At 43.1% G+C, this 23,263-nt stretch overlaps 1 protein-coding gene across 2 annotated transcripts in view; it reads right to left on the bottom strand.

Moving 5' to 3' along the window:
- Positions 1-23,263, bottom strand: part of Dlgap2 (DLG associated protein 2) — a 688,019-nt gene that overhangs the window by 584,929 nt on the left and 79,827 nt on the right. Inside the window, exon 2 of one of the 2 annotated variants that reach the window (XM_075986265.1) lies at positions 12,424-12,523. The exons of the other annotated variant lie outside the window; for it this stretch is intronic. Coding sequence (XP_075842380.1) covers positions 12,424-12,438 — 15 coding nt within the window. The 5' untranslated portion in view covers positions 12,439-12,523. The remainder of the gene's footprint in view (positions 1-12,423; positions 12,524-23,263) is intronic. 2 annotated transcript variants of the gene reach the window in all.

Here is a 23,263-nt window from a genome sequence, read left to right as displayed (position 1 = left end):
GTATAACAAAAAGTTTGAAGAAATGAGTAAATACGTACATGATACCTTGGGAAACCAAGAAAAAACGATCAAACAGGTAATGGAAACAGTTCAAGAATTGAAAACTGAAATGAAGGCAAGGAAGAAAATACAAACTGAGGACCAGCTGGATATGGAAAATCTAGGTCAACGAGCAGAGTCTACAGAAACAAGCATAATCAATAAAATACAAGAGATAGAAGAAAGAATCTCAGATGCTGAGGACACCATAGAGAAAATAAACGAACAGATCAAAAAAAACAGAAAAGCCAACAAATTCTCAACACAAAACATTCAGGAAATATGGGACACAATAAAAAGACCAAACCTAAGAATAATAGGAATAGAAGAAGGAGAAGAGTCACAGCTCAAAGGCCCAGAAAATATTTTCAACAAAATTATGGAAGAAAACTTTCCCAACATAAAGAAAGATATTCATTTAAATATTCAAGAAGCATACAGAACACCAAACAGACTGGATCAAAGAAAAACATCTCCTCGCCATATAATAATCAAAACACAAAATATACAGGTTAAAGAAAGAATATTAAGAGCTGCAAAGGAAAAAGGGCAAGTAACTTATAAAGGTAAAACGATCAGACTTACACCTGACTTCTCTATGGAAACTATGAAAGCCAGAAGGTCCTGTATAGATGTACTGCAGAAGCTAAGAAACCATGGATGCAAACCCAAACTACTATACTCCATTCATTATCAATGGAGAAAACAAGACATTCCAGGATAAGAACAAATTTAAACAATACATAGCCACAAATCCAGCCCTACAGAAAGTAATAGAAGGAAAATCGCAACCCAAGGAATCCAACACTGCCAACACTGCCTACAATAACTCAGGCATCTAGTGACCCTTCGCCAGCACATCTCAAAGAAGGGAGACACACAATCTCTACTACCAAAAGCAATAAGAATAACCAGAGTAAACAACCACTGGTCATTAATATCACTTAATATTAATAGGCTCAATTCACCTATAAAAAGGCACAGACTAAAAGATTGGATACGAAAACAGGATCCAACATTCTGCTGTTTGTAAGAAACACATCTCAACCACAAAGACAGGCACCTACTCAGAGTAAAGGGTTGGGAAAAGGTGTTTCAAGCAAATGGTCCTAAGAAAAAAGCAGGTGTGGCCATACTAATTTCTAACAAAACTGACTTCAAACTAAAATCAATCAGAAGAGACCGAGATGGTCACTTTATACTCATAACAGGAACAATTCATCAGGATGACGTCTCAATCCTGAATATCTACGCCCCCAATATAAAAGCACCTACTTATGTAAAAGAAATATTACTAGAACTCAAGGCAGACATCAAACCACACACACTAGTAGTAGGAGACTTCAACACACCTCTCTCTCCAAGGGACAGGTCAATCACACAGAAACCTAATAGAGAATTAATAGAATTATTGGAGGTAATGAAGCAAATGGACTTAACAGACATCTAAAGAACATTCCACCCAAATAGGAAAGAATATACCTTCTTCTCTGCAGCTCATGGAACCTTCCCAAAAATTGACCACATACTTGGAAACAAAGGAAACCTCCACAGATACAAAAAAATATCAGTGTCCACCTGTGTCCTATCTGATCACCACGGATTAAAGTTAGAAGGCAACAACAATGCTACCCACAGAAAGCCGACAAACTCATGGAAACTGAACAGTCAACTACCGAACCACACCTGGGTCAAGGAAGAAATTAAGAAAGAAATTAAAGTCTTCCTTGAATTTAATGAAAATAAAGAGACAACATACTCAAACCTATGGGGCACAATGAAAGCAGTGCTAAGAGGAAAGTTCATAGCACTAAGTGCCCACTTAAATAAAACGGAGAATGCATACATTGGGGACTTAACAACACACCTGAAAGCTCTAGGGAAAAAAAGCAGACGCGCCCAGGAGAAGTAGAAGACTGGAAATAATCAAACTGAGGGCTGAAATCAACAAAATAGAAACACAGAAAACAGTCCAAAGAATCAATGAAACAAAAAGCTGGTTCTTGGAGAAAATCAACAAGATAGACAAACCCCTATCCAAACTAATTAAACGACAGAGAGAGAACATGCAAATAAATAAGATCAGAAATGAAAAGGGGGACATAACCACAGACACAGAGGAAATTCAGAGAATCATTAGATCTTACTACAAAAGCCTGTATAACAAAAAACTGGAAAATGTAAAAGAAATGGGCACTTTTTTAGATAAATACCATATACCAAAGTTAAACCAGGACCAGGTGAACAATCTAAACAGACCTGTTGGTCGCGAAGAATTAGAAGCTGTTATCAAAAACCTCCCTATCAGCCGGGCGGTGGTGGCGCACGCCTTTAATCCCAGCATTCGGGAGGCAGAGGCAGGTGGATCTCTGTGAGTTCGAGACCAGCCTGGTCTACAAGAGCTAGTTCCAGGACAGGCTCCAAAACCACAGAGAAACCCTGTCTCGAAAAACCACAAAAAAAAAAACCCAAAAAACAAAAACAAAACCTCCCTACCAAAAAAAGCCCAGGACCAGATGGTTTCAATGCGGAATTCTACCAGAACTTCCAAGAAGAGCTAATACCTATACTCCTTAATGTATTCCACAATATAGAAACACAAGGGTCATTATGAAGCTACAGTTACTCTGATACCAAAACCACACAAAGATTCAACCAGGAAAGAGAATTACAGGCCAATCTCACTCATGAACATCGACGCAAAAATCAACAAAATACTGGCAAACCGAATCCAAGAACACATTAAAAAAATTATCCATTATGATCAAGTAGGCTTCATCCCAGAGATGCAGGGCTGGTTCAACATACGAAAATCTATCAATGTAATCCACCATATAAATAAACTGAAAGAAAAAAATGATATGATCATTTCATTAGATGCTGAAAAAGCATTCGACAAAATTCAACACCCCTTTATGATAAAGGTCTTGGAGAGATTAGGGATACAAGGATCTTACCTAAATATAATAAAAGCTATTTACATCAAGCCAACAGCTAACATTAAATTAAAAGAAGAAAAACTCAAAGCCATCCCACTAAAATCAGGAACACGACAAGGATGTCCACTCTCTCCATACCTCTTCAATATAGTGCTTGAAGTTCTAGCAATAGCAATAAGACAACATAAGGAGATCAAGGGGATTCGTATTGGAAAGGAAGAAGTTAAGCTTTCATTATTTGCAGATGATATGATAGTATACATAAGTGACCCCAAAAATTCTACCAAAGAACTCCTACAGCTGATAAACACCTTTAGTAATGTGGCAGGATACAAGATCAACTCCAAAAAATCAGTGGCCTTCCTATACACTAAGGATAAGGAAGCAGAGAGGGAAATCAGAGAAGCATCACCTTTCACAATAGCCACAAATAGCATAAAATATCTTGGGGTAACCCTGACCAAGGAAGTGAAAGATGTATTTGACAAGAACTCTAAGTCTTTGAAGAAAGAAATTGAAGAAGACACCAGAAAATGGAAGGACCTCCCTTGCTCTTGGATTGGGAGGATCAACATAGTAAAAATGGCAATTCTACCAAAAGCAATCTATAGATTCAATGCAATCCCCATCAAAATCCCATCAAAATTCTTCACAGATCTGGAGAAGACAATAATCAACTTTATATGGAAAAACAAAAAACCCAGGATAGCCAAAACAATCTTATACAATAAAGAATTGTCTGGAGGCATTACCATCCCTGACTTCAAACTCTATTACAGAGCTACAGTATTGAAAACAGCTTGGTATTGGCATAAAAACAGAGAAGTCGACCAATGGAATCGAATAGAAGACCCTGACTTTAACCCACAAACCTATGAACACCTGATTTTCGATAAAGGAGCTAAAAGTATACAATGGAAAAAAGAGAGCATCTTCAACAAATGGTGCTGGCAAAACTGGATGTCAATCTGTAGAAGAATGAAAATAGATCCATATCTATCACCATGCACAAAACTCAAGTCCAAATGGATTAAAGACCTCAATATCAATCCGAACACACTGAACCTGATAGAAGAGAAAGTGGGAAGTTCTCTACAGCACATGGGCACAGGAGACCACTTCCTACGTATAACCCCAGCAGCACAGACACTAAGGGCATCATTGAATAAATGGGACCTCCTGAGGCTGAGAAGCTTCTGTAAAGCAAAGGACACTGTCACTAAGACAAAAAGGCAACCCACTTACTGGGAGAAGATTTTCACCAACCCCGCAACTGACAGAGGTCTGATCTCCAAAATATATAAAGAAATCAAGAAACTAGACCATAAAAAGCTAATCAACCCAATTATAAAATGGGGCACTGAGCTGAACAGAGAATTCTCAACAAAAGAAGTTCAAATGGCCAAAAGACACTTAAGGTCATGCTCAACTTCCTTAGCGATCAGGGAAATGCAAATCAAGACAACTTTAAGATACCATCTTACACCTGTCAGAATGGCTAAAATAAAAAACACCAATGACAGCCTTTGCTGGAGAGGTTGTGGAGAAAGGGGTACACTCACCCATTGCTGGTGGGAATGCAAACTTGTGCAACCACTCTGGAAAGCAGTGTGGCGGTTTCTCAGGAAATTTGGGATCAACCTACCCCTGGACCCAGCAATACCACTCTTGGGAATATACCCAAGAGAGGCCCTATCATACAACAAAAGTATATGCTCAACTATGTTCATAGCAGCATTGTTTGTAATAGCCAGAACCTGGAAACAACCTAGATGCCCTTCAATGGAAGAATGGATGAAGAAAGTATGGAATATATACATATTAGAGTATTACTCAGCAGTAAAAAACAAGGACTTCTTGAATTTTGCATACAAATGGATGGAAATAGAAAACACTATCCTGAGTGAGGTAAGCCAGACCCAAAAAGAGGAACATGGGATATACTCACTCATATTTGGTTTCTAGCCATAAATAAAGGACATTGAGCTTATAATTCATGTTCCTAGAGAAGCTAAATAAGAAAGTGAATCCAAAGACAAACACATAAGCATCCTCCTGAATATTATCCTTCATCAGGCAATGAAAGGGGACAGAGACAGAGACCCACATTGGAGCACGGGACAGAAATCTCAAGGTCCAAATCAGGAGCAGAAGGAGACGAAGCACGAGCAAGGAACTCAGGACCATGAGGGGTGCACCCACACACTGAGACAATGGGGATGTTCTATCGGGAACTCACCAAGGCCAGCTGGCCTGGGTCTGAAAAAGCATGGGATAAATTTGGACTAGCTGAACATAGCGGACAATGAGGAAGAATGGGAACTCAAGAACAATCGCAGTGGGTTTTTGATCCTACTGCACGCACTGGCTTTGTGGGAGCCTAGGCAGTTTGGATGCTCACCTTACTGAGACCTGGATAGAGGTGGGCGGTCCTTGGGCTTCCCACAGGGCAGGGAACCCTGATTGCTCTTCGAGCAGATGAGGGAGGGTGACTTGATCGTGGGAGGGGGAGGGAAATGGGAGGCGGTTGCGGGGAGGAGGCAGAAATCCTTAATAAATAAATAAATTTTAAAAAAAAGAAAGTCCAGAAGAGCTAACCCTGCCTGTTTCTTCTGAAATGTGGAAAAAAAGATCAAAAGTAACTGTTCACCCAAGAAATGTAGAAATTTTGCTCAAATCCACAGTGAAAACATAATCTCCAAAGATGAAAGCTAAATGTGGATTTAGATGGGAGGGAGAAACTGTGGAAGCAGAATAATGACAGCAAAGATGCATTATAATCCATTATTATTATCCAAGTGCCTGGAGCCTAGAAACCTGTGGAGTCACATGGCAAAGACTTAGCAGGTGTGGTGAAGGATCCCAGGATAGAGGTGACTCAGCCTAGAGCATCCCTCAAGGGAACACGAGGGGACATAGACAGTCCCTGAGGTTTGCAGATAGGATGTCCCAGAGGAGGCAAAAGCACAAAGCAAAGCCTGTTAGGAGGAAACAGCCCTGCAGACACCTTGACTTCATCCCACTTGCCCCACACTGGCCTGAACTGCAAACAGAGACAACAGCACAATGGACTGACAGCACCAGAGGCTCATGGGAGCATCCCAGCAAGGTCTGAGTGGAGAGTTCACTTACCCTCACCCGAGGGTCCTCTCAGGATGAGGTCATGTCCAAGCCTCCCTGGCCTGTGACAGATCCCTGCACAAGTCTCACAGGAACCACTGAGGCACCAGCCACCATACTCCGGCAAGGCATGTCACCCTAGGCCTGTGACTAGAAAATCAAGGTGTTTCCCAAGAAACTGACCAGCTGTACCTGCAGCTATATGAATCTAAAGTCTGAATGAATGTAGTGGCTGATACTACCTCCACCGGTGCAAGGAAAAGAGGGGAAAAAATGTTTACCCAAGAGTCAATGAAAGGAAACAGGATGAGGGAGGGTATAGGCTCAATTAGCAAAGCAGAAAATGTCACAGCACTGTCCCTAATCAATGGTGTGATGCTAGATGGCCAACCAAATTGGTGGAAGAATCAGCAGAGACCCTACTTCCCATCTATATAGAAACATGAAATGCCTGCAGATAGAAAAATGAACAAAAGTGTGAAATCCGAATGTGCATTTCTGGTGTTTGTTTTACAGAGAAAAGCTTTTAAAATAAAGCACCAAAGTCAGATGTTGCAAACAGATTTCTAGACGTGACTTATAAGACTTATTTATTATGTGTGCAAATGATAAAGTGGAAATCCAATTATGATCGGAAAAGTAAAAAAATCCTAGTACTATTGAAACAAGCTAGAAGACCCCACTGTACAACTCATATGCTGAAGAAGAGGAACAACAGGAAGTGTCACCTTGCAGCTCAGGAAACGGGGTGATGGAGCCTTACACAGGTCACAGATGGACAGAGGTCACAAGCAGAACCTGGGTCGAAGGCTACACTCAGCCTTGGATGAAGAGCAATGACAACAAGGCACATATTTCTGGAAACTATATGGAAATTCACACTTGAAATCTTTTTTTTAAAAAATGTCATACACGCCGGGCGGTGGTGGCGCACGCCTTTAATCCCAACTCTCGGGAGGCAGAGGCAGGCGGATCTCTGGGAGTTCCTAGGCCAGCCTGGTCTACAAGAGCTAGTTCCAGGACAGGAACCAAAAGCTACAGAGAAACTCTGTCTCGAAAAACCAAAAAAAAAAAGTCATACTTTCTAAAATCCTTCCATAGCCAAAGGAGGGGAATTTATGAGGCTTCTTTACACCAGACTCAGACATTCCCATGGGACTTTGCACACGCCTGTAGTAGGTCCACACAACAGCGCACAGACAGAAACATTAAGACATTTTGATTTTGTTGTCAGGAAGAGTTACTCGGGGCTGGGATATACCTCAGCTGCTAGAATGCTTGCCTAGCGTGCACAAGATCCTGGTTTTCATCTCCAGCATCGCATAAACCAAGCATGGTGGTGCTTGCCTGTAATCTCAGCTCTAGGGAGGTTGAGGCAGGAAGATGAGAAGTTTAAGGTCATCCTTGGTGATATAGAAATTTTGAAGACACATTACAGTCTGTCTCAAAAAAGCAAACAAATGATCAAAGGTGACTAGGGAGATGGCTCAATCAATAACCTATGTGCTGTGCAAGCCGGAAGACCTGGTTCTGGATCTCCAGCACCCCTGTAAAAGTCAGGTGTTGACGGTGCACATCTATAACCGGGGTGTTGCAGAATGGCGATGGAGATGTACATATCACTGGAGCTCCCTGGCCAGCCAGTGTAGACAACTGGAGAACTCCAGGCTCAATGAGAGACTCTATACAAAATAATAAGATGAAGGGCAATTTAGGAAAATATCCAGTGTCAATCTTTAACCCCTCAGGTACACACATGTGTACATACCACCCACTTGAACATGTACGTGAACTATATTCAACTCCCCCCAAAATACTTTTAAAAGTTATTATAATATGTTATTAATTTATCAAACATGTTGTTATAACAATGCACACAGTTTTACTAATTTAAACGAGGAAATACATAGATGGAAAGTAACCAAAATGTCAAAAATACCACATCTGAGCTTTTCTTGTTGGGTCACTTTTCTCTGGTGAGACATTAGGTTTTTTGTTTAGATTTTGTTTGTTTTGTTTAAAGGTTTATGTCATTTCTTTTTATGTGTCCATGTGTGTCTATGTGAGTGTCTGCCACGTGCATGTGGGTCCCCTCTGAGGCCAGAAGAGGGTGTGAGATTCCCTAGAACTGAAGTTACACACAATGCCAAGCAACCTGACACAGGAAGCAGGAGCTGAGCCCAGGTCCTCTGGAAGAGTTGCATCCTCTTAACCACTGAGCCATCTCTCCAGACCGTGCTCATAAAAAAACAATTAGTGTGTAGATTCACGGTGACTTCTACAATTCCGCAAGGAAAGTGTGGGTCGGCCTGACGGAAGACACTTCTGCAACTGGCGTGTCCATTGTCTTTTTCAGAGAGACACGGACTTCCTGACTTGCTGCAAGTGAAAGAGCTGGAGCTGTTAGATTGCCAAAGCCATGGTGCTACTGTCCCAGCGCCCAGAGATCCCTGTGGTAAGACAATATAAATCCGAGGGCAGCAAAGAGTGGGAGCTGAAGTCATGGCTCATCAACATGAAGATGTGCGAGAACATGGCGGTGTAAACTCTGCCATCATCAAACAGGAAATGCTGAGGGACCTACCTCAGAATCTGCATTTCCACATGCTGATCAAGTCCTGGTCATGTCTGTATCCTCCACACCCCCACTGAGCTACCAGAAACACCTGCCAGTGTACTCACTACAGCTGAGCCTGCAAGGTTTCCATTAGGAAATGCACGGGCAAGGCCTTACTAGTTTCCCCTGCTTTACCAGTGCTGCCAAATTGGATATGAGATCAACAAAGGAAACAACCAAGTAACGAACTGCTTCCTTCCGGAAGACCTGGAATTATCCTGTCACAGTTCTAAAACATAACCCTCTAATGAAAGAACAGAAAGACTGGGTCTTTCTAAGAAAACATTTAATAAGAAAGGTAGGCTGGACACAGGGCAACGGGGCACCCATCTTGGCTTCTCTCCTTCCTTACATCCATGCAAATGAGTGAGGGTTTAATGAGTAAGGACAGGTCCCAAACATGGCTGGAAAACAAGAATATACCATCCAGTAAGCAGGAGGGTCACCCTAAGACCATAAAACAGATGGAACAGCAGTAGCTAAGTGAAGCCCACATCCCAGAGCCTGGATGAAGGCTGAGGGGGTGAGGACCAGCAGCATCACGGGGAACGAGAAGGGCTTCAGCAGATCCTACCCCACAAAATGCAAAGAGATGAGACTGTTTCCAAGCAGCTTTGCCACCTCTCTAAAGTATTTATGGAAATACAAAAATATCTAACACCCAACAAAGTAGAAAACCAAAGATAAGTCTTCAGAACTTGGGGCCTCTTTGGAAAAGACACCAAGATCCAAATCAATTACTGAATTTTTAACCTTTGGAATTTTTTTAAATGAAGAATGAATTAATACCAAAGGAAAGTAGAAGAAAGGAATAAATAAAGACCAGCGCCAACATCAGCTGAGCAGAGAATATAAAATCAACAATGAGAATCAGTGGAGGAAGAGCTGGTTCATTGGGAAGACGAATAGTCAGTAATCCACAGAATGATGAAGGGCAGGGAGAGAAAGCACATGTCACCACAGATGCCACATAGACAGTAAGGACAGAACCAGGGAAAATTCTGGGCAACTCCTTATAGTGTATCAGAGGCCAGGCAATGACTCCCTACCCCTGGTCTTCTCAGCCCAGCTAGAGGGTAGAATCTTGAGGGGACAGAGATGCCAGGGGGACAGCTTGCTGTCAGAAAAGTCCCGTAACACCAAAACCTGATCCACATGTATAGACCAGATACTCACCGCACATCTTCATAATCACTTGTAGCTCTAACAGGACATCTCGATCCTAAATGAGGCCACAAAGCAGGCCAACATTAGCTGGGAATCCTACAGTGGGCCATCCCAAGATGCTGCAGCAGGGGCAGGTCATACCAGGCCATTCAGTGGTCCTTGGAGAAGCAGCTCTTTCCCCACTCAGCTTCCTGTGGAATGCTAAGAACTGGTCCTAAAACCCTACAGAATGGGGCTATTTCTCCTACAGTATGAAGAAGGGACATAGGAACCAAGAGACAGACAGAATCTTCAGATTCCTGCCTCTACTGCCCTACCCCGACGCTCGGCTGCTTCAGAGTCTGACTTTCTAGGGAGGAAAAGCCCTGGCAGATTCTGGACAGTGCAGTAAATCTGGCTAGCATGGAGCTGAGGTCTAGCTACAGGAACCACAGGACCCCAGGGGCTCAAAAACTAAACACAAGCAGCAACAAAATGCTTTTACCATCAAAGCTCACGACCTCCCTTTAAAACACACACACACACACACACACACACACACAGAGAGAGAGAGAGAGAGAGAGAGAGAGAGAGAGAGAGAGAGAGAGAGAGAGAGAGAGAGAGACCAGCAATACCACAGCAGCAAAGACCTCAACAACCATAGTTCTCCCGGCATCTGTATGCTGTATCACCCCTGAATTCATCCATGAGAACGAAGCCCAGGTGCCCTGTTTCCCAGTGGGATCACGGGCAATGCTTTCATCTGCACCAAGTCCTGGGGCTGCAGGGCCAATGCTGCAAATCAGGAAAAGGAACACGAGCCTGCCCCCTCCCCCCAACCCCTTACCAGGATTTAGACTAGAATTAGTACCATTAGGGAGCCCTCTTGAAGACAAAGAAGTCACTTGAAAGTCAGGAAGAAAGAGGGGGGTCAGGAGATGCACAGCCTTCAGTGATCTCGAGGTCATGTGCCTAGTGGCTTCCCTGCTCTTCTAAGCCAACCCCCTAAGCTTCTTCTTCATTTTTATTTATTTTATTCATCTCTATACCACTGAGGGCTTCCCCCATGCTGCCTGTAAACCCCTCACAGGGTATTAATGAGAAATGAACGTGAACAACAGAAAAGTTTTTCCAGCCTTTCCGGCAGCTGGAGGCAGGCATTGACTGTCCTGTCTCCCACACGCCTTTGCCACAGGAAATGAGCCCAGGACTAAGCTCCATGCCGAACTACTTTATCTGGTGTTGTGAGTGATGCCTGGAATGCCAGTTTCTTTTTAATGAGTTTCTTTTCTGGCTAAACCAGCTGCTGAATTGTGTTTAGTGTCAGGAAGCCTTACTGAAAAGCTATGGTTGGTCTTGGCAGCATAAGATGGGAGGGAGAGAGGGATGCGCAAGCAGAGACAGAGACAGACAGACAGACAGAGCCTGCCTCACACCGCTTCCAAGCCTCTTTGCAAACCTCCCAAGATCCCAGCTGAGGAGCCCAGCTAAGTGCTCTGGCTATGGAGACTGACTTACAGCCTGAGGTCAACCCCAGCTCCTCAGACTGTGAAATCAGTAAGGAAAATATTTGATTCCTGAGTTAAGAATGTCTGCCACCAGAGAAAAGGAAAGAGATTATCAGTCAGGATAGCAGTGGCAACAAGGATCCATCCAAAGGGGAGACATTTCTCATCCGTCTAAATCTCTTCTGGAGCAAGAAATAAGATTACATTATGCCTAATCACCACTTCCCCTTGTCAAGCAAAAGGAAACGCCTCTCCCGTGGAGACTCGCTGGCTCTCTGATCTCCTCCCTGGCACTGAGGAGCCACAAAACTACAACTCTGCCCTCAACTACATTCCAGACGTCTGAGAAGCGGGTAATGTTCCTAGGGGTTCCTTGGGTTGCCCCAAGATGGGGCACTAAAGTCAGCAGTAGGAGAAAGACTGCTATAGTTTGAGAGCTGTTTTCCTGTCTGACAAAAACCCATCTCTATGGATGCAGAACTCCACTTGCCTTTACACACATGCGCGCGCACACGCGCGCGCGCACACACACACACACACACACACACCAGCACAGCCACAACCACCAGATCCCACAGAACAGCCTTTGTAAAACCGGTAGGAACCCGTATTTAGCTCCCTGTCATTTCTACATATTCAGCTCCCCTGAATGGACCAACCCACAGGCCAGCAGGCAACACACAGTAGCAGATGCTGTGGAGGGGCCTCACCAACCAATGTCAACATTCCCTTGGCCCTTACTTAATTATCACAAAAAACAAAAAAACAACAACAACCCACTGAGTTTCTGAGAATGTCAGAAACGCACATCTATCTGACCAGAAAACACTGCCCGAAGCACCTGGAGGTTTGGGGACATGCTATGATGTCAACACAGACAACCTTGGCTCACCAGCTCCTCGCTAGCATCCTAGGCTCCTTTAGTAGCTGGACCTTGGTCCATCATCCTTTACCCCCCTCCTGGGACAGAGGCCCTGTCATACCAGGCAGTGAGGAAATGCTTGGGAATGAACAAACACAGGAAGGAAAGAAAAAGAGTGAGATCGCACGGTACCTGAGCCGTCCCCATTATGGCTGGCAGGGCGCGGGCTGGGGTTCGCAAGCTGCTGGGAAATCACGTAGGACTATGGCCGGGCCTCAGATGGTGGGGAATCCTAAGATGAGGAATGAATAGAAATGGGGAAAATGATAAAAAGGGTAAACAATCTCCCCCCATGGGAAAAACAGCATGGAAAAACATTAAAAATAAGCAACTCAGTAATAATTAAATAGATTAAGAACCGCAATCGCGAGTGCTGTGCTAAGTACACGCAGCATGAACAGCTGTGAAAAATATCTCAATTTTAAAGCAAGATGTGAAATGATAAATGGGTTTAACAACTCCAAAATATTAAGCCAGAGAGAAAAAGAAAAACTACGCTTTAAATCAAGATTTGTAACTCCTTCTATAGCTTGGTGATGAAACCAGCATTGGCGAATCAACCCCCAAGCCAGTCACACTGAGAGACGGAAGTGACACCACGTATTAGACATATAAAAGGACTATAGCCCCAGACAATGCTGAAGGTTGCTCTAATTGTGAAGCAAGTGCTGATCCCTGTGTTTGAGAGATTCCAGTATTCCTTACTTTTTACATCCCTTGCATACGAACACATGAAATCACCCTTGTACCAAATACGAACCAAATGACAGAGAAACTCTGGCTCCATATGAAGTTCTCTGTTTCATATTGAATGGGTAGGCTCATAAAACACTCTTCTACTTTAGTGAGTCCTAAAAGTCACAATTATGACACATTATTTTCCTGCAGTTTATGAATGCTGTGTAGTGTACAATGTCTTCTGAAAACAATTGTGTTGCCTAAATCATAGGCCAACACCAATTTGATAATGGGTTACTAAGTGCCAAGTGAATACTTGCAAATGCACAATGCTAATAAGCCAAGGATATGGATTTTTAAAGAAGTACATTAGGGGCATATTCATTACATAACAATATGCAAACTCAGAGTCAGTTTAATTCATTTCTCCCCACCTCTCTCAGCTGTCTATCCACGCAAATCCAAGCCTAGACATCAGCCATCAGAACTTTTAGGATGGACATTTACTTGCCCCATCCTCCTTGCTCCACATCTGTGAATACAGAACTACTCGATGGTTTATTTCTGGTACTAAAGGATCACGATGGGACTAGGGAGATGCCTCAGTGAGAAAAGCACTTACTGCATCAGTGTGAGTAGTAGAGCTAGGATTTCCCAGAAATCACATAGCTGGGCATGGTATCCTGTGTCTGTAATTCTAAAACTCCTAGAGAGAGATGAGAAACAGGGACAGACAAATGCCTGGAGGGTCATGGGTCAGTTAGGCAGAAGACGAGGACCAAAACATGAGGCTGTGTCTGACCTTCACACACGCACCATGCATGCTTACACTGATATAAACATACACACACCTATGTGCACACACATGCACACACAGAAAGAAAGAAAGAAAGAAAGAAAGAAAGAAAGAAAGAAAGAAAGAAAGAAAGAAAGAAAGAAAGAAAGAAAGAGAGCATGCATCAAAACTGACCCTATAAGTCCCTTATGCTTGGTTATTGTGCTGTGTCCAGTTATCCCAATTGCTAAGAACTATGCAAAACTTTTATATGCTTTCCAGCCTCGTTTACCCAGAACAACTCTCTAGAAACACTACTGTGAAGTAAAAGGACACGTACATTACTCACATAGTACTCCACCAACATTAGTCTCAGTTCACAGTCACATACTATAAATCTCTGCTGTTTACCTCTAGTGAAAACAGAAAGTTTCCTGTTGTTTTCATGGAGTCTGGGAGTCACTTGATTATTAAACAAGAGTCTTTTTGTGCAAACTGTGTTCCTTTGGTTTTCTTTCAGGGTGTACAGTTTTAATTACTGTGTAGGATATCTTTATATATATATCAGACCACTCAACAACACTATCGGATGATGTGGGAGTGTCATATATCAATCTGTTGATTTCATTGTTTAAGCAATAAAGAAACTGCTAGGCCCATTTGATAGGCCCACCCTTAGGTGGGTGGAGTAAACAGAAGGGAAGGCTGGGAGGAAGAGGAAGTGAGGTCAGACTCCACAGCTCCGCTCTCCGGAGCAGACGCAGGAGAGACGCCATGCTGCCTGCTCCAGGGAAGACGCACACCATGCCCCAGCTCCGACCCAGGATGGACTTAGGCTAGAATCTTCCCGGTAAGCGCACCTAGGGGCGCTACATAGATTATTAGAAATGGGCCAGAGCAGTGTTTAAAAGAATACAGTGTCCGTGTAATTATTTGGGGCATAAGCTAGCCGAGCCGGGCAGGAGCAGGCGGTTGGGGGTTTTGGGGACGTAGCCCCGCCGCCCCATATTACTACAGATGACGCCCAGACATGGGGCTAACTAAACCCACTTAAAAAACCTGAGAAGGCTTAAAAATAATGGAGAGAGAGTTTAACACAGATTTTTGCTGTTTGTTGGTGGCGTGCTGTAGAGAGATTTCCTGATTCGGCAACAGCAGCAGAAAAAACGCTGTGTCATTTCAAAGAGTGGCTTCCTGGGGCTGTGCCGCCAGTGCAAACTCTGGCTTTATGTTTGTGTTCCCGCTTGGGATCTGAAGGAGAGTGCTCTGAGACCTTGACGATGACTCAGAGCTCCGCGCCTGCTCCTGGGCAGAAGGCAGAATCAGGCTTAGGCAGGCGGAAGAGCATGGCGGATTTCTGCTGCCATACAGAGATGTGTTTTCAGACTGCGTAGTGCTCTGCGTGTCAGATCTGGATGTAACTTGGATGAAAAGAATTTCTGTGCTGCACGCTCAGTCTCAGAATTAAAGTGCTGAGTGCCGCTCCTACCTGGTAGCCTCAAGAGGCTTCCTGACTCAGCTTTAGCTGCAAAACCCTGCGGCTCATTAAGAGGTCCTGCCACAAAACACTTAAACGGTGTTGATGAAAAGCTGACCGTATGCTTTTCGGGTTTTCAGCTGTAGCAGGAAAAAAAGCTGCGCCGTTTAAAATGCCAGCTTTCTGGGCCATCCTGCCAGGCCAAACTCTGACTGTTTGAGGCAGGAGGGCCGGCTACAGAGAGAGGACTTGAGTGTTGTCTGTTGTAGCTTGTTGGCTGGCAGGGACCTTGAAATGCTATAAACATGGCTACAGCCAGTACCTCAGCCTTGAGGCTGGAAAGCTAAGAAATGGACTGGATCTAGCTGGCAAAGCCACGCCTTTAGTCCTACTGATATTGCTTGGTAAATTAAAGGCTCTTGTGGTCAAAAAACAGAGATATACAGTAAAGAGAGATTCAAAGACAATGAAAATTTCTGAATGGTTTAAAGTGTGTTAAAAATATATGCAAGCTGAAAGTTGAAGTTCTTAAAGCAAAAAACAAAAAAGGAAGAGAGTTGTTTTGTGTCCTAGTACACACCTTTAATCCCAACACTTGGGAGGCAGAGGGAGATAGACCTCTGTGACTTCAAGGTGTGGTAGCACACGCCTTTAATCCCAGTGCCTAGAAGGCGGAGACGAACAGATCTCTGTGAGTTCAAGGTGTAGTGGCACATGCCTTTAATCCCAATGCCTGGGAGGCAGAGACGGGCGGATCTCTGAGAGTTCAAAGACAGCCTGGTCAAAGATGTGCGCTCAAAAAGCAAAAAGTTAACCTAGAAATGTCACAGCTTAGATTCTTAAGCGCCTAATGATTTAAAGGCGCAAATCAAAAGTGCTCCTGGATAGTAAAAAATTGTAGATTCACAATAGGACAGATTCAGACCGCTAAACGAATCACACTGTTGGATGAATGTACGTAGGCTTGGGAGAGAGAAGAAAAAGAATATAGAGAATAAAGTTAATGGTTTAAAAAGAAAAAAAAAAGGTAAAGTCTTTAAAGAGACAGAATAAAGTAAAGTGATAGAGTAAAAATAAGCCGCGTAAAGATGAAAAATTCACAGAGAGTCTGGATTCTTTGTATTATTGTGTTTTCTTTAAAATTTTTGACTGTGAAGGAGCTAAGTACAGACAGACATTTCATTATATGGACTGCCAAATGGAACCAGAACGGATATGATAAGGGTATTATGATTTCAGAATTTGGGTTTAAGGATATGATGCTTTGGAGAGAGTCTTCTTTTGTTTTCACAGAGGATGAGACTCTATGGATTTCTTCTATTCCGATTTGGTATGATGGACCACGTCCTCCTGAAGGTTTGCTGTGAACATCTTCAGAAAATTGCTTTGCTCAACTGCCAACTGAGATAAACCTGGCACACAGGTTACACCCTAAATAATCTGATTAACGACGCCCCCATTCAGCAGGAAGCAGTTTGGAGAGAAAAAACTGCGCCCATGTTCCCAAATATGGTTTATAAACGTTCTTTTACATTTAAAGGGGGATATGATATAGGTATGAATAATTTGCATTAGTATAGATTTTGCTTTATTTATAGAGATTTAAGGTCAATTTTGTTATATGTATAAATGTTTCTGATGTAACTTTTACTTGATAACTGTTTTGTTATATGTAATTTTGCTATGTTAAGGTTAAAGCCTTCCTTTTTTTGTTTAAACAGAAAAAGGGGAAGTGATGTGGGAGTGTCATATATCAATCTGTTGATTTCATTGTTTAAGCAATAAAGAAACTGCTAGGCCCATTTGATAGGCCCACCCTTAGGTGGGTGGAGTAAACAGAAGGGAAGGCTGGGAGGAAGAGGAAGTGAGGTCAGACTCCACAGCTCCGCTCTCCGGAGCAGACGCAGGAGAGACGCCATGCTGCCTGCTCCAGGGAAGACGCACACCATGCCCCAGCTCCGACCCAGGATGGACTTAGGCTAGAATCTTCCCGGTAAGCGCACCTAGGGGCGCTACATAGATTATTAGAAATGGGCCAGAGCAGTGTTTAAAAGAATACAGTGTCCGTGTAATTATTTGGGGCATAAGCTAGCCGAGCCGGGCAGGAGCAGGCGGTTGGGGGTTTTGGGGACATAGCCCCGCCGCCCCATATTACTACAATCGGATACAAATATTTACCTTTGTGTGTGTGTGTGTGTATGTGTGTGTGATGTGTGTGCATTCAGATATATTGTTCTCTACCTTATATGCTGACCCAGGGTCTCTCACTTAAATCCAGAACTCAGCTAGTCCAGCAAGCCAGCTTGCTCTGGAGATTCCCCCATCTCTGCTGGGTGCTGGAATTATATGTTGGGATTACAATGGTTTTGCCGGCAGGTTGTCATATCCACCAGCATTTGCATGAGGGATGAAGATCCAAATTCTAGTCATTGTGCATGTATAGGAAACATTGCATCCAATGAACTATCTCCTTAGCCCCATGCAAGTGTTTTCCTTAAGTTTATGGTTAGTCTACTGACTTCCTTAGTGACATTTTTATCAATAACCGAAAAGGCATAATGCTTATTTGGGTGTCTAAATCTGTCAATTCTGTATTATGTCTTTGATGGCATTTGGGGCCATCAAATGCTAAATTTTAATTCTAAATGCTAAAATTTAAAAATCACATTGTAATACATTTTCTTGTTATTATTTACTTCATCTCTGGTCATGTATGCTCTTTGCGTGCGTCTGTCTGTGGGTGGGTGTGTGCATGTAAGCACAGCACCTTGTAAGCAAGAGGTGCCAGATTCCCTGGAGAAGGCCTTGGTGTGGACATCAGTGCTGAGAATTGAACTCAACTCCTCTAGAACACGCTCTTAGCTGCTGAGCTACATGTAAAGCTCCTAAATTTTCTTTTAAAATTTCTATAATTATTTTTAATTATTATATATGCAACATACTTAAATTTTTTAAATTGTCAGTTGGAAATTAATTTATTTCTCTCTGGTAGACAACCAATTATCCCAGAAATTTTACTGAATAATCTGTATTTTCTTAATTAGAAAGTACCACTCGTACAAAATCATACAAAGATTTATTCATTAAATGCAGCATTCACGTTCCTCCTAGCACTGGATCCACAATTCACATTTTTTAAAACTTTTTGCAGAACAATCTTGCCAAGTTCTTCTCATGGGTCAGTTTTATTACTCTCAATCACTCAACCCCTCTTTCACTGTTGTTCCAAACAGGAAAACACGCCACTGTGAACTAGCCAACACATATGCATACATGCCTTACACATGCGGACGGACAGACAAACACCTCTCAGAAGTAACGAGCTCACAGTGAATTTGCCATTTAAAGCCCTCTCTGTACCAGGCATTGGCCACAGTTCATGCACGATGCTCCGCTGTCAGCCCAAGGCACGCTATGGGGCTACTGTGGTTTCTGACATGGGACTCAGATCCCCTCTACCTTAGCATGTGTAATACCATTGGGGATATTTATCTAGTGATTCCGTATTTATCAAAATTCCTACCTCCAAATAGATCTTATGTAGACTTCCATCTTCCACTCGATTGCAAACACCTGACCTCATATGTTTTTCTAGTGACACATGTAATGGATCACATGGGTTTGCAGGAGCAGTGCTAGGTTTCTCAGGCGCTCCGCAGCAAAGCTCCCTCCTGGACTAGACTCCTGTCCGTGTCAGGGCATTTTCTAGAATCTTCCAGATGCTACATCCATTTATGCCATTTGTATTCATTTGGAATATTATCAGAAATGGCTATTATACTATATCAAGGTCTTCCATTATCTAACAATATAGTTTTCCCTAAAATGCTCACTTCATGCATTACAACCAAGATCTTACTATTGAAGCAATACTTCATTTATAAAGCAAAGCCTACTACTCATATTCCACATCTAGATAGATGGGATTAGCTTGTATTTTTTAAATATTACCTACAATCTTAAGTGAGATGACCTTTTTCTGCTAAATTTACCCAGTTTTGAAGTAACTAAAAGACAATAATGTTTGTCACTTGAGGAAAGTTTAAATAACATACAATTATCAGTTCATAAAATCTCAGGTAGAATGTATGAATCACAAGATGGTGGTTTTAGCCAGGCGATGGTGGCGCACGCCTTTAATCCCAGCACTCGGGAGGCAGAGGCAGGTGGATCTCTATGAGTTCGAGATCAGCCTGGTCTACAGAGCTAGTTCCAGGACAGGCTCGAAAGCCACAGAGAAACCCTGTCTCGAAAAAGCAAAAAAAAAAAAAAAAAAGATGGTGGTTTTATAAGCAGGCCTACGAAAACTTGTGTCTCTGGCCTATGGCAGTTACCTGACTATAGCTGGTGTTCATCGAATGAGAAAACCAACCATTTCACTTGACTTTCAAATTTCTTGCAAAATAATCCCTACAGATTATTTTAAGGCCCCGAGGGCTGCTGAGAAGCTAAGGGCAATGGCACTGGGTTTTGATCCTACTTCATGTTCTGGCTTCGTGGGAGCCTAGCCAGTTTGGATGTTCATCTTCCTAGTCCAGGATGGAGGGGGAAGGACTTTGGACTTTCCACAGGGCAGGGAACCCTGACTGCTCTTCAGACTTGAGAGGGAGGGGGAGAGGAGTCGGGGGAGAGGGAGAGGAGTGGGGGGACGGGGAGAGGAGTGGGGGGGAGGCTGGGGGGAGGCAGAAATTGTTTTTTTTTCTCAATTAAAAAAAAAGAAAAAAATATGACCAAAAAAAAATCTCTAGCAATTTTGATCTATTGGTCTAATCCAGTCTGAGGATTCTTGGAAGCTGGGTATGACAGAAAGTTACATCTTTAGTGACTCAAATCAGCATGGTTTTCCCAGGCATCACCTTAGAACTTCTCGTTTTGTGTGATGCTCCCATCTTTTGGGAGTAAGAATATCTCTAATGGCTTTGCAAGCATATACACACATATTTAAAATCATCATTAAACTGAATCAATATGGTTTAAATAGCAATTTCACTAAAGGTAGTAGTCACTAATTAGCATGGTCACTAATTTGTCCTGAATTCAGTAGTCCTCTACTCCAAAGCCGGCACTCACAACGTCGGTCTGACTTTGCAATCCAGTTCTTCCTGACAGGTGATTGCTAATCTGTTAATCCAACTTTGCCATACAATCGATGCAAGACTCTCTAGCCAACTTAATTCCACTTGCTGGCTGTCTGATTAGTTTGTGGCATGCCATTCTGTAGATATAGATCGCACCGAGAATATGCTGAGCATCTAATTATGAGCAAGAGAATCATTCTCCAATTCATTCTCTGACGTCTCCATGTCTCTAGTGACAAAGAGACTTCTCTGCCTTGCACTGTCACATCTATATCTTCCTCTACTAAAAACCCTGTTTCCCATGAGAATAATCAATGCCAAATCCCTGGAGACTGGGGCAGAGGGTGTCCTCTGGGGACACTAGAAGGCAGAGGCTTCCTGGGGCAACTGCTAATAACTTCAGGCCTCTCATGTCCTCATGGGGGAGTCAGCAAGTGCACCCAACTGCCGCATCAGCAGCTCACTGGTCTCCTGAGAGCCTCCATCCAGATGTGAGACTCTGGCATCTGTGACCCCAGAGCCACCTCCATGATGAGCCTCCCTCTCATCTCTGTTCTCTCAACAGACACAGGGAGACAGACGTGCATTTCACTCAGCACAGCCCTTTGGGGAACTCTGCCTGACAAAGGCAACTGCAGACATCTGAAGAAACCACTCCCTGAGGTCCTTCCAGATCCTCAGGAACCACAAGTGATGGTAACTCAATCTCTTCATGAGTGTTAAGTTGATTAACTGGCTCCATAACCGTCCAAGTCAAAGCCCAGGGTGGTCAGATCCAGTCACTCGGTGATGCTGCGGGGTTGCTCCCATCTCTTCCCACAGACTGTCCTCTGCTGGGTGTTAATCACACCCTCTAGGTGCCAGGAGGACTGACCAGGATTCTCAATGATTTCTTTCTTTTTTTTTCTTTTTACTTTTTTTTTTTTGTCTTCCAAAGTATCTTCCAATTTCATCAGAAATTGCCTTGGGGATACAAAGAGACCTTGTCTGTCCCATGTCAAAGATTTGCACCTAGTACAAACCCCATAGCCAGCAGTGCAGCCAGCTTCCTCCAAAGTCCCAGGTAGTATGGAGATAATGGCACAGCTGTGGATGACCCAACAGTAATAAGGATGTTCCCAAGGAAGCAGGATGGATGTCTGGAGGATGGCACAGGGTCTTCTACTTGCTTCATGCATACCTGCTTTGACAGGTCAGACAGCCATAGACAACGCTCACAAATACAATACCCCTAGCTGTTAAGAAGGACAAAGATCACCTCATTGGTGACATTTAAACATGTGTCCCTAACACAATGACATCCCCAAAGATGGGAACTACTGGGAACTGAGTTGGGCACCTGTTGGCACAGTACGAAAACCCACGCAGTGACATGAGGACATTGATTCATGGGTTGCTGGGAACCACTTTTCTTCCTCTTCTGTCCACAGTTTTAAACGCCATTGATAAACAAATTGGACAAGAAAACTCAATTATGCCCCTTTTGCAGTTGATTAGCCTATTGAAAATACCAACAAAACTTAGCAAACAAAGGTTAGGAAAAATTACAGGATGTCATGTGCCATAAATAAGGATTATAGAAAAACAATTTAGAGTGCAGTGAAGTTTTCATTTATAGACCACATGCTTCAAAAACAAGAGGCGGCAAAGAGCCTTGTGTGAAATCCAATTATAAGAGATTGGCCATCTACCACTTCATGTTCACCCCTATTTCAGAAGCAATGCACTGCCATTAGCATAGACGTGTAATGGTACAAACCAGATTGGCTGTACTATATTTTGCCAAATAGTTTAACTAATGACCAAAACGATAATAAATAGCCTTTCAGTATAATATAGATTTGAACAAAATCAAATTTCCAAGTGAAATACTTAAAAAAAAATTGGAGGAATTGAAGACAGGATTGAGCTATGGAAAGGAAGGTGAAGATGTGTAGTTTTTGCTGGCTTGTTGCTGCTGCCTGTGTGCAGTTTTCCCTGGGAAGTGGAAGGTGTAAAAGATGTGAAGTCAATGGCACAGGCTGCGGGAGATTCCAATACAGAAGCTCTGTATTATATACAGGTTGGGATTTTTATGGAGTTAGGGAAAGTGATCAAAACAACAGGAATTAATACACACAGAGAGAGAAACAGGATTTCTATGTGTAGTCCTCCCTGTCCCAGAACTCGCTCTGTAGTCCAGGTTGGCCCTGAACTCAAATTCACCTGCCTCTGCCTCCCAAGGGCTGGGATTAAGGGCATGTGCCACCACCACCTGACTCACACCTTTCAATAATAACCTAATATTAATTGTCTCCATGCTAAAGTGAAGAAAAAAACAGACTAACAGATTGGATTAGAAAACAAGGCCCACCTGTTGCTCTTTTGGAAGAATGGGGAAGACTCTGGAACTTTGAACAAGTAAACAGAGAAATGCTATGATCAAAGTGGGTCATTCTAGTAGGTGCCTGGCAGGCAGTACTGCTTAGAGAGATGAAGACAGTGGAGACCTAGCTCATGCGGAATCAGAGGGAAGCAAGGGCTCTCACAGCAACAAGGCTAGAGGCCACTTGTGCTACCTTGGCAAAGAAGTAGCATGGGACAATGGCCTTGTACCCTATAAAGATTTGTTACTTGTATTTTAATAAAATGCTGATTGTCCAGTAGCCAGGCAGGAAGTATAGGCAGGTTTACCAGGCAGGACATAGAGGCTGTGCGAAGAGAACAGGAGAACTCTGGGAAAAGGAAAGACTCAGTCTGTAGCCATCACACAGATGCAGAGGAAGCAAGATGAGAATGCCTCACTAATGAAAAGGTAAAAAGCCACATGGCTACCACAGAAAAAATTATGGCTAAATGTAATTTATAAGCATTAATAAGAAGCCTGAGCTAACGGCCCAACCAGTTTATGATTAAGGTAGATCTCTGTGTGTCTTTGGGATTGAATGGATGCAGGACTGAGTGGGGCAGAAACCTCTGTCAACA

This window comes from Microtus pennsylvanicus, chromosome 9 (genome assembly GCF_037038515.1).
Source record: "Microtus pennsylvanicus isolate mMicPen1 chromosome 9, mMicPen1.hap1, whole genome shotgun sequence".
Classification (NCBI taxonomy): domain Eukaryota; kingdom Metazoa; phylum Chordata; class Mammalia; order Rodentia; family Cricetidae; genus Microtus; species Microtus pennsylvanicus.
Note: the sequence above shows the minus strand (reverse complement) of the source record. Positions and strands in the feature narration are given on the sequence as shown.